General features: G+C 29.7%; 1 protein-coding gene across 1 annotated transcript in view; it reads right to left on the bottom strand.

Moving 5' to 3' along the window:
- The window catches only part of LOTGIDRAFT_126829 (hypothetical protein), a gene marked incomplete at both ends in the record, with an annotated part of 96,941 nt that overhangs the window by 12,544 nt on the left and 65,745 nt on the right, over positions 1-18,652 (bottom strand). Inside the window, 2 exons of the mRNA XM_009063021.1 lie at positions 11,078-11,277; positions 18,239-18,379. Of these exons, the coding sequence (XP_009061269.1) occupies positions 11,078-11,277; positions 18,239-18,379 (341 nt within the window). The remainder of the gene's footprint in view (positions 1-11,077; positions 11,278-18,238; positions 18,380-18,652) is intronic.

The following is an 18,652-nucleotide window of genomic DNA, read 5'->3' as shown; positions in this document are numbered from 1 at the left end:
TTAAAATATTGCACACCTGTAGGAAGACAACTCTTTCTCAATCAACATCCTCAATATTTATTTCTTTCTTTTATATTTTAACATCAAATCACAATAATCCTTGTTTACTTTATCCTAATATAACATATCACTTAAATCACAAATCACCACTCCTGGCTGAATGTGTAAGAGTGTATTTGTGAAAGGTGATTATTAATATATATGATAGACCAAGAACAAGTACTAAATAATATATCACTTACTTCTGATCAATTACATTAGTACTTTATTTTATCACATTATCTCTAAATTAATTCATAGATTTTAACTAACATTGATGTGAAAACATGTTCTTTTCATAATATTTGAAGAAGGATTTAATTCAAATTTTTGTCATTTATTTTAAGGAAATGACCACAATAATCACAACTTTATTTCATCATAAAAAACACAGACTTCATTCATTCACTTCTGAGGCTAAATATTTTCATCCAAACTTCATTTTAAATCCAATTGTTGATGATTTTTGTATGTGAGAAAGTGTTCAGATGAGTTTTTATTTCTCCAATTTGCATGTTTCAAGAGATCAACAATTAATATTATCTGTGTATCAATTAAATATTTATTATAATTCTATATTAATTGTTCCATATTTCTCTCAGATATTCTCAATGTTCTGTATAAAACTAAAATTGTATTATCAATTAATGATCAATATATCATCAGTTTTTTTTTATTGGTCTTTATATTATTTTGTGTCCCTCAGGAATATTCTTTTTATATTTTGTTTTTGTCTGGGCCTACAGGTTCAACCATAGTATCAAACATCTAGCTGAAATAATCAATTCAATATTAAACCAGATTCTGTTTGATCAAAATTAGTTTTTTTTACAACAGTTTTACTACCCTTCTGACTTAAATGACTTTCATATAAAGGGATACAGAACAGGCATCAAAATGATTGCTTTATCAGATGATAGAGCTATATATAAGTTATTATATGATGTATAGTACTTCTACAATTCAGTAAAACTGTTCATGCAGTGTTCTCTAATTGAAGTTACTGCTGAATTATTGGTTGTATGATGTTTTTGCAAGGTACATTTGAAAACTATGTCCTGTTTTTATTCTGAAAAGCAATATGGATATCTGAATATGACCTCAATCCGATGGTACTATCAAATATCTAGTTGATTGCATCCCTTTAAGTGACTTTGACTTTAACTATGTTGTTTTACAAATTGTTCTTTATCTGGCACTACATTCCCTATCTTATGGTGGTAGATGACAAGTTAGCGTTTGCTTCCAGCTAATGCTGTCCCTTTCGAATCACATGGGAATAAATATGTTGATGAATCATTTGATTTTTAACTACTATCACCATTCATACCACATTCTATAACAGTTCTTTCACATTTGTAATTTTTCCTGCATAATCACAAGAATAATAGTCAGTTATTCTCTTAATTAATAAATAAATAATAAACTCCAACTCAATATCTCAATAAATCATACAGTTTTAAGTGCAGGAAGATACACTTCAATAAGTACTTTTAACATTAATACAAAACACGGATAAAGTCATTTGACTGTAGACTTTACCACACAACTAATTTCATCTGCATTTTTCATTGAACCCTTTTCAGAATGCCATCTGATGTGTTTCAGTTTTTCCAGACATCTAAACTGTTACTCACTTTGACTAATGGTAATGATGATGTCGAAATTCCATTTTGAAAAGTGATAAAGGTAGCAAATAAATCATATTAAACACTATGAGCTAGCTGGTGAATTCAGTAACGTCATCTGTATCCCTGAACAAATAAGTAATTGTGGTGAAGAGTCACAGACCCACAGATGCATTGTTTCAAAGTCAAGTAAAATTATACTTTATCAACTATTTTTGTATCCTTGTAACATTCCTTAGTTCCTGGAAGTCTTGATTTTTGCCAGAATCAACATTTATATCTTCACTGTATAGAATACCATTACTTAAAACTTCCATTAACACAGTATTTTTCAAGTATTTCTTATACAAAATCTTTTAAAACCCCAGAGAATATGTTCCACATGTTTCTACACAACCACAAGATCTAAACTTAGATGATAATCACATTCAAGCTTAAACATAATGTCTATTATTTTGTAAAATTATGAAAAATTTGATACACATAAAACTGTTGCAAATAAAAAAAAACTATGTCCAAAAGTCTTTGAAACATGTCTCAAAACATTTATTCTGAAAAGCTGTTGAGAAGCTAATAAAACTGGAAAATTTCTCAAAGTTTTGTATGGATTGATATACATCCAGTTTAAACTGATGTCTAGAAGTCAAATATAACAAGTTTGATTAAAAGACAAATGCAAGAAAAGTATCAAAAGGTCAGCTAGGAACCATATGTTTTTATCAGATTAAAGAAAAATGGAGTGAAATTCTATCAGGTAGTAAGAGAAACAGAGAGAATTGAGTTTAATCATTTTTCTGTATAAAGTTTGCGTTTCAAATTACTGTTTCAGATTTATATCATTAAAGTTGTGATCTCATTTCATTTCTTTCTCTTTACATAAGACAAAATGTTTTTATATTTGCTGGGTCATATTACTGTTAAGAATCATTTCATCTCTTTACATTTCTATTCTTGATCAAAAACATGTTTTAATCTGTTTAAATGGTCACATTTCTGGTAAAGATGTTTTCATCAACATTGGATTTTTAATCATTGATACCAACATTTGAATATTTATAGTAATGATTTTATGAATTGAAAATAACCTTGTACAACAGTCATTTGTCCAGGTCAAAAACCAAGATAGCTTGCCAGGCAAGGTAATATACGCCCACTGGCAGCTAAAAATTGAACGCAACAAACTAAGTATATTTTCATTTTTCTGATTTTCAATGGGGTACATCCTTGGGCGATTTCAAACACTCACACCAAGTTTTGTCAAAATCTGTCAATAATTCAACCTCCAACCTTCAACCTTAGCGTTTACGTGCTAAAAATTGAACGTATGTTCAAAAAAAGGGCAATAACTCATACTAATTATTTTTCGGCTTTTTTCTGATTTTCAATAGGGTTCATCCTTGGATGTTTACTAACACTCATACCAAGTTTCATCTAAATCCGTGAAAAAATTCTGCCTTCTGGAGCTAAAAATTAAAAAAATTAAATGCATTTTCAAGAACAAGGGCAATAACTCATACTTAATATTTTTCGACTTTTCTGATTTTCATCCTTGTGTAATAAACATTTACATGAAGTTTTGTCAAAATCTGTTGGCAAGTTAAAATTGGCATTTTTAAGAACAAGGGCAATAAGCCAGACTGTTTATTTTTCTATTTTTTATATTTTCAATTCCTTGGGTAATAGCAAACAATCACACCATGTTTCATCAAAATCGGTCAAGAATTGAATATTCTAGAGTGTTTTTGAGAAATTGTGGACAGACAGACGGACAGACATGGGTAACAACAATATACGCTCCCCATTTCATGTGGGCATATAAAAATGAATGCTTGATAAAGGCAGGGGTATCATCGTAGAAATGAACATTGCAAGTTCCCAATGATTGCCTTATTGACTATTTTATGGTCACATCTCACAATGTCAAAGTGTATGATTGTATAGATTTTATTTCAACAAATATCATTGTCTTAACACAATTTTTAGGGCTTAAGAGAAAAGGAGGAAACAACCATATTTTCAAAGAATAAAAAGGTTCTCAGGGTTCCTGTCTTCAATGGAATAGTTCAATTCAGGATAACGTGTACCAATTAACCCATACTAATAACTCACCTGACAGAAATAACAACCAATAAACCACCCAAAGATTCCAACTACGGTATCTAAGAGTCTGAGCTACACTCTTTATTTACAATTATGAGAGAAATCATAGCAAAGTAAGTATCTCCACCCCATGGAAGTCATCAAAACTTCCATGATTCCAGCAGCAGGCATTAGAAGGGAAAAATTTTAAACACTGCTATTGTTCAATACAATACTCTATCTCTAACAATCATGGATATGTGATATAATTCAAATTGATATGTTTAAGTCTGGTGAATTTGATATAGCCAGCTCGAAGATAAGAACCCAGATCTCAACTTGTTAAAACTCAAAAAATATGGATGTTTCTTTCTCTTTAAATTTGATATAAAAAATTATACAGAGAACTTCTTACATCTGATTTGATGAGCCTTGATATTATAAGAAACAAGATGTGTTAACATGATATCTAGTAAAACAAGAAACTTTCTGATGTCTGATCTTAAATCATATAATACACATACACCTTTTAACTTAGCTTACACACACTTTTCCATAAACTTTTCTAAACATGTTAGTGATGAAAAATACTCATTAAAACACTGGTTACAATATAAAAGCTGTAAACAAATCAGTAAGCCTCTTCAATATCAGTACTGTAACTTTTTCCATTTTTCATTTTCCAGCTGTTGAGCAGTCTGAAGGGGCTATGGGCCACAGGGCCTCAGTTTCTTAGACAGCAAATGAAGCTAATCTTCTAATTTTCCTACAAAACTGCTGTACTTCACTTCAAATTTCATTTCGTTGCTGTGTTACTGACAATAATGACAAATTAAGAGCACACAAATCCAGAAATCACAGTTATTGAACAGAAAAACTTATGTATTCCAGAACTTCACAACATAAACTTGATATTCCAAATTCTCATACTATCAAAATCCTTCACATGATACTATCAAACAAACAAAATAATTGAAAAAAAAAAAAAATAGATTTGATATTCTTCAAAAAATTGCATGACATTTTATCAATGTCCGGATATCCACTATAGAGAATTATGTTTCCATAACGATACCTTGTTGGCAAGATTAATGCTCGTTAAGTACTTTCTGTGTTCAAATTTCTCACCAAACACTTGCCTTTCATAATTTAGTTATCGGCCAACAAAACTCATTTCCTTTCCAGAAAACTATTTCGACACATTGTCTGTTGTTAAAGATTTATAATAGTAATGTCTTTTCAATCACCATGATCTGGCTTCTTGGCCCATTAAGTTTGAATCTATCCCACGATAAAGGTAGAATTCACTAAAACACTACCAACTATGATGTCTTCTCTTACTGTGCTACTTTTAAATGCTTTTGATAGATAAAATACATTTCTCTAAATAAAACTTTCTAATTTTTTGAAAATGCCGAACCAGAAAAATGATAGCAGATGCATTTAATATTGCAACATTTAAAGTTGGATTGATATATATCTTTTAAACTATGTTTGTACAGAGAAATTGTGTTAAATAAAAGAACTTCAGGATCTTGCTGCCCTGTGGAAGATCATGTCTAATACACTAGCCTAAAAACTGAAGATAGAACTGTATCATAGATAAAATGCACAATACATTTCTGGTCTTAAGTTTGATGGAGTGTACAGGTTTTAGGAAATATCCATTGAGACTAGTGAAATTTAATTTAAGATTTGTAGATAAAATTGTAATCAAACTTAAGGCCCTTACCTTGCCCAGAAGAAAAATTAAAAGCTAATCAGAAAAGGATTTTTATTTTCTCCACAGTCATTTCTCTTTTACATAATTATGAAATTTGAAGATGAATCTAATTCAATAATGCACAGATAATTTGCCAGGCAAGGAAACATTCGCCCACTACAAGCTGTCAGAAATAAGGACAGTTTTTAGTGATTTAAAATACTATTTTACTATTTTAAAGATCTTCATAATACATTGTAGTTATTTATTATATTAATTCCAAATGTTTTTTGTAAACAATAGCAATAACCCACAAGCCCTTCATCGAAAAATTATCATATTAGAACTTCACTAAATTTTCATCAACTTAAATGATCACATCAAATTTCATCATAATCCTATGAAGACAATAACTCAAAATAAATGTTCATTGAATAATTGTCAAATTTGAAGATCTTATCAATATATATGATCACACCGAGATTCATTAAAATAAATTCAAAACTGTAGTCTCTATTGTGTTCACAAACAAATTTTGACAAGTTTACCAAGTCAAAGGCAAAAACTCAAAAACTGTTCTTCAAAAAATCACCTTGAACAAGGTATCATGAAAATAAATGATCACACCAAATTTCATTAAAATCAAATGAAAACTAATTCGAAAAACTTTCATCGAAAAATTGTCAAATTCGCACTTGACCAAGATCTCATCACACCAAATTTCATTCAAATCAAATGAAAACTGTAGTCTCTATTGCGCTCACAAACAAATTTGGACATGTTTTTATTATGTCAAGTGCAATAATTCAAAAACCTTTCATCGAAAAATCGTCAAATTCAAACTTGACGAAGATCTCATCAATATACATCATCACACCAAATTTCATTCAAATCAAATAGAAACTGTAGTCTCTATACGATCGACAGACTGGGCACCACCAATATACATCCACATTTCCATGTGGGTGTATTAAAATGAAAATTACTTTGGTAATTTTACCGGGCCAATAAAGTAGTGTACATTTAGTTAGTATTTAATAACTACCATAAACGATAATCACCATTTTGCATGCTTGTTATAGTTTTCTACCTTTACACAGAACGTAACTTATTACAATTGCTATAAATTCAATTCCACAATTTGACGTCATAATCCTCACCCATCAACCTGCCTGCTATTCTTCATGTTAATGGCTATACACTCAGTACCCTTACTAGACAATAATACATGTTACATTGAACACTATTACCCAATTAATATTCCTTTTATGTCTGCAACATATAAAATTATCTCTCACCCCCTTTATTCAAATAAATCAAGTTATTGATGCCTACAAGAAAAGACTACCCAATATCATATTCGTTTTTTCTTTTGATGAAATCTTAAAATGTAGTGAAAAATTTACAAAACAACGCCTAGTTTTTTGAGGTTTACAAGCAAATATTGACGGACCGACCGACGGACAGACAGGGGTGCCGACAATATACGTCTACATAAAGAGATGTGGGCGTATAAAAATCATATTATACAAATCCAAAGTCAATAACATTTAACAACATAAAAAAAACACAGGATATTTGGTATTTTCAGTCTTCACTCAATAACTTTTCTAATGGAAAATAATATTTTTATTAAATAATTAATAATTTTATTCACCAAACTGTGATTGCATATAAAAACAATTTGATATGAACAACTCAGTTGCGCTATTATTCAAAGTGGTTCATATCTCCTGCAATTGATTCCATTCATTCAACTCGCTATTGATTAGTTATTCTGAAGAGTCTCTTATTTTTTTTTTTTTTTAAAATAAGTATGAGCTTGAAGCTTTAATGACCATAAAAAGGTAACTCTGTTTGGAACATTTTCTTGCACATAACCCATCAGATTGATAAACAACACTATTGATGTCTTCTCAATATCAGACTGTTCAACTAAGAAAAGCAACTTGTTATTTGGTGCCTATATGAAAATATTTCTTTGATAATTATCAGCTAATTTATTATAGAGAACTTAAAATATTTTAGTAACCATATCTATAAGTTAATAAAATTTCCAGAACAGCCGTATTGTCAATAATCACAATAAACACAATTCACTTTTCTCTTTAATTGAAAAAATATCTCTAGCCTTTTAAACTGATCAATATTTTTTTAACTCACAGCCTATTACACCTGCTACTGTCTGTAGTCATCAACAATATATATTTTATTTAAAGGATGATTTGTAAATTTTATAGTATATTTATAGACTTTATAGCTTATATTTTGAAATACTTTCAAGTCATTTACAAGAAATCTCAATTGGTAAAGAAAAAATCTTACAATATAGAACAAATTAAACTGTAAACCAACTATGATTCAGGAACTGGTTTCCAATGGCATGACCATGTAATATACTGTAAATTGGACTGAAAACCTTAAATTAGATACAGATATGATAGTCTTTCTCCTGTATGAAAATTCAGGGGAACACCTAGATGACCTATACTTTACCTGCATCAAACGGATCTCTTTCATCATAAAATAAACTGTATTTTTATCAGATAGATCTTGGTATACTCTCTTTGAGTTTAAAAGTATTAGAATTCAAGAAAATTGAAAACTTACATAAAACGAATTAGTGATAATTAAAGAGAGCGAATTCCAGAGAAAAAAGTAATCAGAAATGTTTTTAATTATGTTCAGGTAGCTTTAACCAACATTAGTTGTAAGATAATTCCATAGACTATATTGTAATTATACTAGCATTCTAAATCAAGTTTCTTTAACACCTCTTTTCTAAACATCAATAATATTGGTGCCAAGATGAAAAATTAATAATGTAATACAGGAGCATACTCGAGGAATGTTCTTTTGAAGCCAACCCTAATCAAGCACCAAACTTCCTTTTGAGGTAAGAGATATGAAACATGAGTTAAAAATTAAGTTTCTGAACAACTGCTAATGTGCAGGGCTGAAACTTCTGTTTTTTTTTTTACCTCTTAGCTGATTACTGTTTCAGAAAGTATCATTGATGTGATATCACTATTTCAAGGCTTGTGTGTGTCAGTCCATACTCATAGCAGATAAACTACCAAGACCACCCACTTGCAGGCTGATCCCCTTCCTCCACTTTACTACAAATACATGACTAATACCAGAGATTAGCATGATAAAAATGATATTTATAGAACCTCGCTAAAAGAAAGGTAGATATATCATGACCTGTGTGGTATTGCCACCTACCAGTAACTACAGATATCAAGTTGCTGATGATGAGAATAATCATACTGACAACATTGTAGACTATACAATTTACCTTTTTTTTCATCTCATCAGTATTATCCTTCAAGGAATAATGAATAAATAAATAATTAAATTATTTGATGTATGTCTCATCATTACCTGTATAGATCATATTTAAATGTGAATATTGTATGTACATATTATGTATATAAGTTTAGATTCAATGATTTTTTGTTCTCATTCACTGCATCTGCAGTTGTTACTTGAAATATGTGGGTAAAAAGATGTTGAATTAATTTATAATTCTAGAAATGCTTGTGTTTTGTACCTAACTTTAGAGCAGTTTTTGTATGTTGTACTTAAATGACAGGTGCTCCATTTTTTTTTTTTGGGGATGGGGGGGGGGATTTGGTCTGTTACATAGTTATGGCAATGTTTCAAGAAAAGCCGACACGGCTTTTTAACTTTCAAAATTATTACTGATTGGCTTAGCTTAAAATTCCCATTTCTGACACTAAGGTTTGATTGGTCATAAAATTGGCCCGTCTGTCCCTTTGATGTATATAGTTTCAAAGCTAATATAGTTTCTATGTACTTGTAATGAAGCAAAAGACGGTACATGATAATATGGTTTCTATGAAGTCAATATCTTGACATGAGTAGATATGTACGACTAATATACAGTATTATATGAGTAGTACTATTAATAATAAAGGTGTTCTCATTCTGGTCCTGTTGGCAGAAACAAAACTCCACAATTATTGTAAAGGTACAAAATTTCTGACAACAATCATTAGAAACAATTATACATTTCACAATACAACAGCAAAATAGATAGAAAGTCTACACAACATTAAATCTAGCTCTATATCCACACATCTAGAAAAACGACAAATTAATCTAAAATAGCATCATATTGCATCAATTTTTAAAAATACCAGTTTTTTGCTCTGCTTTTCACTATTCAAAAAAAGAAATGTGTGAATTATGATATCATGGTTGTCATAAATTTGTTAATAGTGTGTATAATGGCAGAGATTCACAGTTTTGATTGAGTGATTTATACTGGGTTTCGTGTGTGTCCAATTAGAAAAAGGCTTTTTAATTGAAGCATTTCCCACCATTTGCTTTCATTTTTGCATTACTGCAAACTATTTTTTTTGCTCTATATACTATAAATACCTATCTGGAGTAAAGGCAAGTGTTTATCAATCCATTTAACTTGCAGCTAAATGCACACAATATTCACCAGACATGGTGTACAGCTGAAGGGAGTTAAAAGCAATAGATATCTGAACTAGAAGAAAGCAGACTATACTGGTAGTTAAATCTATACGCTAATAAGAAATAGACTATATTTATAAGCAGCAGACAGATTATATAATATTGATTGAATCATACATTTGATATTCTTAATTCCATCTAGAACCAATTGATTTTGGAAACACAAACATAAATGTTCTGAGATCTTTTTACAATTTATTAATTTCAAATCATTACAGAATGTTCCTATTTAAGTTTAATAAATCAACAAAATTACATTTCTTCATATTTTACAACATATCTGACATTTTTTAGTATCAAATCTGATATTGAAACAAAATACAAGATTTGACTTTAATTGATATCAGAAAAAATTACGAAAAACAAATTATACAAATATCTTCTCATGTTCTGTGATTCAAAGACACTAAAAAATTTTTTTTAAATTTTGACAGTGTACAAAATAATTGAAGGTTTATGCATTTCCAGTGTAGTTTTTTTTTTTCGATCATCTCAATCATCATTCCCCTGCATTATATGGTTATTTCTTTTTATGATCATATGTATGATTCAATACACATATTCATGTCAAGTTTTCTTACCTTCAAATCTATTAAATCTTTAAATGATATTGAAAATACCATCTAAGACACTTATCTATTAATGGAATATCATCTGGCTTACGTGAAAATGTGATGTAACATGTTCAATTTTGTTTTGGTTTTCAAGTTTCAGAAACAGAAACCATGTTTTTTGTTCAAAATAATGAACTGAGTTTCTTTATTCAACACAAAACCTATTTTCTTTTGTAATTACTTCAAATTCATCTAATGCTACTCTTGACTTTTGGCATCAATGTATAAATATACTTGAATGCATAAAAAAAATTAATGCACATTTAAGTTTGTTTGGAATTCTTGTAAGTAGATTTAAAAAAGTACTTTGTTCCTTCAGTCAAGAAAGGTTTGTTAAATCTTACTTCTTAGAAAGTTAAACAAGACCTCTTTCCACATGATCAAACCAAACTATTTTGAAATGACATTGAGATGAATTTTGAAGTCCCCCATACTTGACATGTATATATGAAATAATAAAGCATGCTGATAGCTAGAAACACGACACTTACAGTAGAACTTACTTGTGCTACTTTATCAGACACATTCTGCTTCATATTCTGCATGTTTGGCAATAGAAGACCTTTGGCTGTTGGAAGAACTCCATCTTTATCTGGTGTTTTCTTCACACTGTCACTAGCTATATTGCTGATACTGTCTGTAAACTGTTTGGCTCTGTGTTTTGCCAACTCAGAATCACTGGATGCAGTATTAATAAAATTCACTTTCACATGATTGCCAGTTGGACCTGTAACATCCCAAAATATCCATTTACTAATATAAACCCAACAATTTCTTAAAATAACTGTTAACTTGAACATTTTTATTATCCGCAATAGAAACTGATATCAATAGAAAAAGTCTAGAAATCGTATTTGTCAAAGAAGTTCTGCATCCATATCAAAAGATCAGTAAATCCAAAACCAAAAAGGCAAGTATTTACTTGTCAAAACTTCTCTAAAATATGTCTGCCAAGTTTTTCTTGAAAGAAACACAAGCAGGATGAAACTGAATCACTATACAAAATGAAATGACAATAAATGTCAGGCATCTCTTCATAGAATGTCATTCCTAAAAACCATTCCTTGTAGATTTCAAACTATTTCTTATTAAGTATTTCTTTAATGTCACCATAAAACAGTCTCAATATCAAAAACCTAGTCAAGTTTTCAACATTCAATTTCGAAATTATCAAATATTCTCCACCATAATGTGCTAATAAAATGTCTTATCTTGGTGAAGTGGTTTGCATAAGATATTAAAGAATCTTGTGTATTATGATAAAGGATATCAAGGCGTAAGTCGGTTTGTGGTGGAGTAATATCTAATAGTTTACGTTCATAATTAAATGGTAATCAGTCATATTAGGTAGAACACTGTCTTCATTTTTCACTTATAATTCTTTTCTCACCAAATAAAGTAGAATTTAATGCTCTTCTATACATAAACAAATATTTATGCTAAAATTTAAATCCAATCCCATCAAAATTTCAGCTTAATGCAATTTAATTCCAGCACAATTTTCTATACTACCAGAATGTTAGCACATTCACACTTGATGTTCAAATTGAAATACTTAATGTTTTCTGATCCTGCTATTCCTTGAAAGGAGTATAATTTATTTACACTTTTAAAATATCCTAATTGTACATAAGAACCTCTAAATATAACAAAGACTTAAAGAAAGTGACAAAAATCACACCTTAATATATCCAGACATTTCACTTAAGAAGTTACTTTAGAAAAGTAAATGTTTTAAAATGGTGTGGAAATTGGTTTCTAACAAAACGAAAGAAGTTTAAATTTGTTCATGACATAATGCTTGCATGCTGAAACCACACACCAAAGGAGGAAGGTATTGTCTCCACACTGAATCATGTCTAATTAAAGCACATAAAAGCATTTTTCTGTTGTTGATACATTCAGGAAATGGAGGGAAAGAAATGGTTGGAAAAATCAGAGAAAATAACATGCACAAACATGACCAGACATTCCATTCAGATAAAAAGTTTATTTTAGATTTTTCTCATCTAAATATCATTTGACTAAATATTGACTGGAACTTCATTATAGAAACCATACCCATCCGTGCCTTGTAATGAAGCCTTAAGATCCTTGATGCGAAGAAAATGACAGTGGCCAAGCAATGGATCTCTTACAACTGTTAGCAAAATTCATGTTATTACCAGAAGAAAACAATTTCTAAAATTGAAAGACATCCCATTTATTGTTCCAAGATAAAATTCAAAAAAAATTATCTTCAAGACCATCAATGGAATATAACAAACTGCTTTTTTTTTCAGGATTAGAGCAATAAGAGTTTTGATTCAAAATTCCAAATCAACCAAAATAAATGAGTTATGATCTTTGGATAAATGACTAAAATATTCAGAAAAAAGTTTTGAGATAAGAGTTCTAACAATTTGAGATATATTAGAGTCAGTTCTAGACAGTTCATAGCAGAAAATCATAGTCTGGTATAAATAAGACAATAAAACTATAATAGGATATGGTATTTCATCATAAAACTACCTAAAAAAAAGAGAGTTATAATTGATGGGTATAGTGATATTTACATAAGAGAGTAATTGTTTTCCAATCTATTCTATCCTATAGTAATACCCTTGTTTGTAAAGACTGTATATTGACAGAAAATCAATTTATACTAACATTGTTGAGAAATGATTAGTTTTAGAGAATGTCCAGCCAAATTGAATATTACCTCATAAAACAAGACTGGTTATTCATAATGTCTGCCATTTACGCATGTTGTGATTAAAATACAGATCCAGATGTTTCCTTTCAAGTTCTTTCTGCTCTAACACCGTAAAAACATATAGAAACACTGAGATCATCATTTCAATCAGATTGAACTAATTTGATTTGCATGATTAGTTAACAATGAACACATGACTGTAAGATGAATCGATGGCCAAAATTAGTTTTTTATACAATTTTTCATAAAATTTCCTTTGAACATCTCAATCTTATCAGTTACATTTTAGACTTCAGACTGTATTCTGATAAATATTAAGCTGACAATATGCTTTCTAAAGATAATTTAGCATGTTGTGTAAGGTATAACATAATATTACTATGTATATTAAGATAATTCATTGCAATGTTTACTGCACGTTGGTGCATGATCAAGTAGTAACAGAAAAGTATCTTTTCTTCAAGGTTTAATTTCCAGATATATATTCAGTAAACAACATGCATATGTCAATAATTAACTCTTTATTTCTTCCCAAAAATAGTACTGGTACAATTTTCTATAAGGATGAACTGCATGTTCAAGTGTTTGTTCATTAGTTAGATAAAAGTTGGTAAGTATTTGCTAATGTAAAGAGAGGGATAAATTGTGATTTAGTAGAAAATCTTTTGAAAGTGAAAACCAAATCAATCAAAAGAAGAAATTCAATTAAGAAAGGTTTATTAAATTTGGGATCGTAGATATCCATGCTGATAAAAATATTCAGTAAAAAGTAACAAATTCTAGACGCTGAAAATATTTTTTTTATTTCTTTTACCTGTCTCATTTTCATTTGATCTGAAAACTACAAATTTATCATGTAATTAATGCTTTTCTGTTCATCTGCCAACTGATGGAAATGCATAACAACAGTTATTCAAAGACTGTAGTATGGCAATATGTTCATAATAAGATTTTATGCAATTACAAATTCTTGCACAGTATGAAGGGAAATAACTCCACTTTTTACTCTCCAAAAAATAAGTAAGTAGTAAATTGTAAAGACAACAAAATAGAGATCACGTAAAGTGGAAATTCATGCAAAAATTACCCCAAACTAACATGCTATATGAATACACTCTTAATTTAACAAAATAACTTTAGAGGTCAAGTTGAAAATGGGCAAAATGACTTTGTGAACAGCCCCCAAAAACCCAGATAGGACCTAATAGAAACTTTAAATCACAATAGAAAGAGTAAAAGTTCACATGATAGAGTTGGGATAATGGGTGAGGTCAGATAGATGTTGAAATACATGCTCCATTCTGGAATAAAGGGAATGAATAGAATGTATTAATGACAACATTTTGAAAATGGCAGCACAAGTGGTGAAACAGCCCTTAAAATATAATATTGGCTTCCTTAGTTCAACTCTGCACAGGTATGCTGACATTACTCCTACACTCTGGACTTACTTTAGAAAATTTTGTATTAGAAATTTCAAAACCCACAAATATATATTTCAGTGTATAAACATAGTGAATAAACTGGTATATAGTGTGATATGATTGTTATAAAAGATGAATAATAAGTTAGTGGAATTCAAAATTGGAGAGAATAAGGAAGCAAGGCGCAGGAAAAAGTGCAAAATGCCGCAGTCCCTGGTATCAATTACTCACATGAATCTAATGTATGCGCTCGTGGCCGACCATTGGACAGATTTAAATAAGCTGTAAAGAAGAATAATTATGACAACATAATGCAGAACTGAAAACATCTAAAAACTAACAAATTATAAATGAGGCATGATAAGATATATGCACCAAATGAAAGGAAAAGTAACAACAAAAAATACAATTTTTTATATAACTAACTTCTACATGTACCAATTAAGCAAATCAAAATGAGCAATGTACTAGAAAAAATGTAGTAAATAGAAAGAATAAATTTGTATGTGAAAAATATTCTGAATGCTGTATGAGAAAGAAATTTCATCAGATGTCCAATCTTTCAGTAAGTTTTTTCTTCTATGTACATCAAGTAAAAACTCTCAATTTTAGAAAACAGTGTTTGCGTCTGTATCCTTATTTTTTACTTGTTGCCTATCATGCTAGTGAGTCAACAAAATCCTGCCATATTAAGATAAGCTTATTCATAACTGCTGCCATATGCTACTAACTTGTTGATATAGATATTTTTCTTTACAAAAATTTTGTTTGTATGAGTGTAAGCTTTGTCTAGTGTACTGGAAGGACGTAAATAAAGACTTTACTTTCAAGATAAAGATTTTAGGAACATATTTGTAGTCTTGATTATCATATACTGAATTATTTCCCTTGAATCAGATCCTCAAGACCATTCGAAGAGAAAATGTGTATAGGCCATTTATAACTTCCATCAGCATTATTCCCTTGTAACCTACAGCCTGCTGTTCTAAACAGACAGAATACTGTAGACCTATACAAAACTAACGCTTTGTTAACTGAATGCATGGCAGATCCAATAAATGCTTATTTGCAAAGGGATTCTATAAAGTTGTTGAAAATCCTAATCTTATTTTAGAAATGAAAATGGATAAAGCTCTTAGTTGAGTTAAAGATAAATTTTGAACTATGCAATAATTATATGGATTGGATGTATTCACCATATTAGTATATTGACTGAAAAAAGTTTTCTACCATAATAATTGAAGATGTACTATTAATTATAATGTACTATATGGTATTTAGATTGTCTGTAATTGATTTTAGACTATTTTCTCTGTAATAATATAATATTCTATCTCTATTAACAAATAATCATTTTCTCTCTATTTACATTTATTAACTAAGATTAGTTTGAACAGTTAAATACACATATTTACTTCTTTGCACACAGTTATATTCTGAAATTTCTGTGTTGACTTTTATACAGTCTTATATAAAATTCAAACATTAGAGATAGCTTGTGCTAAGATGAAATTCACAGTGAATAGCAACCTACATATGTTTCAATGTAGGAAGTATAAACTGTTCTAGTCTTCGATTTATTCTATCATTTACCTGTGCATAGATTCAAGATCTTCACAATATTCGAGTGTAAATGTTCAAATTGTCCTGTGTTACCTACTTTTAATTGTGCTTCAATAATTACAAAATAATTAAATAGATTTCATCAAGGAAAGTTTTAAATGCAATTACAATTAATTAACTAACTATTCGTTTCATGGGTGATATGTGAAAATTGTCCCTAGAGAAATATTGTGTTCAATTGGTAGAAGCATGCAGTCTGTTAAAATAGCATGTTGTTTGTAGGTGCTATTCATATTGCTATCATGTTTATGAATCTATTACGAGCCGTAAGCTCTATACATCGAAAATCAATGTATGTGTATTATTAAAGTAAAAAAAAGAAAAAGAAAGACTTTATGTTCATGAATACCATAGGCCTACATGTAAATAATTTATCAAGTTAATTTTTACTATGTCACTTGATATTGAATACAGATTGAAAAAGAAAAACATAAATCTAAAAAATGTGCTAGGATCAGCATATCTGAACAATCCACAAGATTTCAAAAGCTTTTTTATTTTCTGCACTTCCTTCCACTTGACTGAAGATATGATTTATTTGTACCTTTCACTTTGTATTGATTAACTGTTAATTATAATTAATAACTAAGTACCATCTTTTTAATTATAAATAGAACTCATTAGTATAATAGTATTAAACAATATAGTGTATTTTATAGACAATATTTACTTCTATTTTCATCCTACTCTTAGACTGTATTAATTAATAAAATATGTTTTGAAATGCATAACATGGAATGGAGCTTTACTTCTTACAGTTACAATTTCAATAAGAGTGTGCATTAAGGAAAGTCTGGAAATTTGTATAACTTCCAAAAATGTCAATGTGTACAGACTGTGAGCTCGCTACATAGAGTGTTTCTGCCCTAAAAAACCTAATTTCAGGAACTTGCAAGGATAAATGATGTCCATTTTTATATGTCAACATTGCTGCGCCCCTATACGTCGGACTGTCCACATTTCTTGTAGGCACAACAGAGATACATATTGATGAGACCTTGGTCAAGTTCGCAATTGGTAATAATCTGATTTCTGAGTTATTGCCCTTGTACATATGGAAGAGATCTTGTGAGTTATTGACTTTGACTTAGTAAAATTTGTATCAAATTTGGCTTGTAGTTTCAGAGTTATTACCCTTCTGTATATATCTAATTCATTTTTAAGCCTGACAGCTGGAAGTGGGCACATGTTACCTTACCTGGCAAGCTATTTTGAATGTATGTTATGTTATAAAGTCATAGAAGAACAGAATACTGATTATAGCAACTTAAACAAAAAGCAAAATAATGAAATAAAGATATATTTGATAGATTTGACAGAGATTGCTCTACTACTTCTACTTTTTAATATACTCATTGATCACAGCAAATACACATACAAAATATCAATTTGTATCATCACCTTTTTCATTGTTTCTTCGATGATATCCTTCTTGATCTCTCATTGGTCCATCATAACCATCCACTTCACCACGACTCAATGTTGATTGGCTATCACCATCTACATTTTCTATTTCGCTGTCTTGTAATGATTTACGACTGGACAATGGAGATTGTGTTCTATCACCGTCTTCCTTATCAAACTGATTTAATGGAACTGCTTCTTCAGGAATTGGTGGATTTTCAGGATCTGGACTTTGTTGGATGGCTTTAGCTTTTCTACGAATATCTCGTCGTATGGAGGGAAGGCGAAGTTTAAAACTTCGGTGACGATCTGTAAAATCAGAACAAAAAATAGATTTAATACTGTACACTATAATGTATCAGATGAAGCAAAATTCCAATCAAATTTCTCATAGTTCACATAGATCAGTTATTTCTCGATTACTTTTTATTTGGATTATTATAATTATAAAGCCATTTTTACCAGTTATCAAATACTGGTGTTAAAAACTACAAGGAATAAGTCCCCTCTATACTTACTATTTTTCATATTTTTAATTTCTGTTTTATTGCTAATAGGTGCTTGGTCGGATATATCTTCATAGTTAATAATAAACATAATAATTTCACCGTGGGCATTTTTAACAGGGGCAATCAATTCACTACATAGAAATTTGGTACCTGAAAGTACACAAAAACAATATATACTAAAATATTTTGTAAACCTTGTATCATAAAAACATGTAACAAAATAATATTGATTATAGTATAGATTGGGTATACAAGATAATTATGTTTGATTGTATAATAATTGATTCACATATCCTAGAAGAGTTATCAGCCATTGCTATATAATTGGTTCATAAACCACTCTAGGCAAGACAATTTTCAAATGCCACAACTTTTCCTAACAGATATGTCTTTGCTTAAAAGTGCATCGTTGTATTCAAATAC

The sequence above is a fragment of the Lottia gigantea genome (genome assembly GCF_000327385.1).
Source record: "Lottia gigantea unplaced genomic scaffold LOTGIsca_55, whole genome shotgun sequence".
Lineage (NCBI taxonomy): Eukaryota > Metazoa > Mollusca > Gastropoda > Lottiidae > Lottia > Lottia gigantea.
The sequence above is the reverse complement of the archived record's forward strand: the minus strand, read 5'-3'. Positions and strand labels throughout refer to the sequence as shown.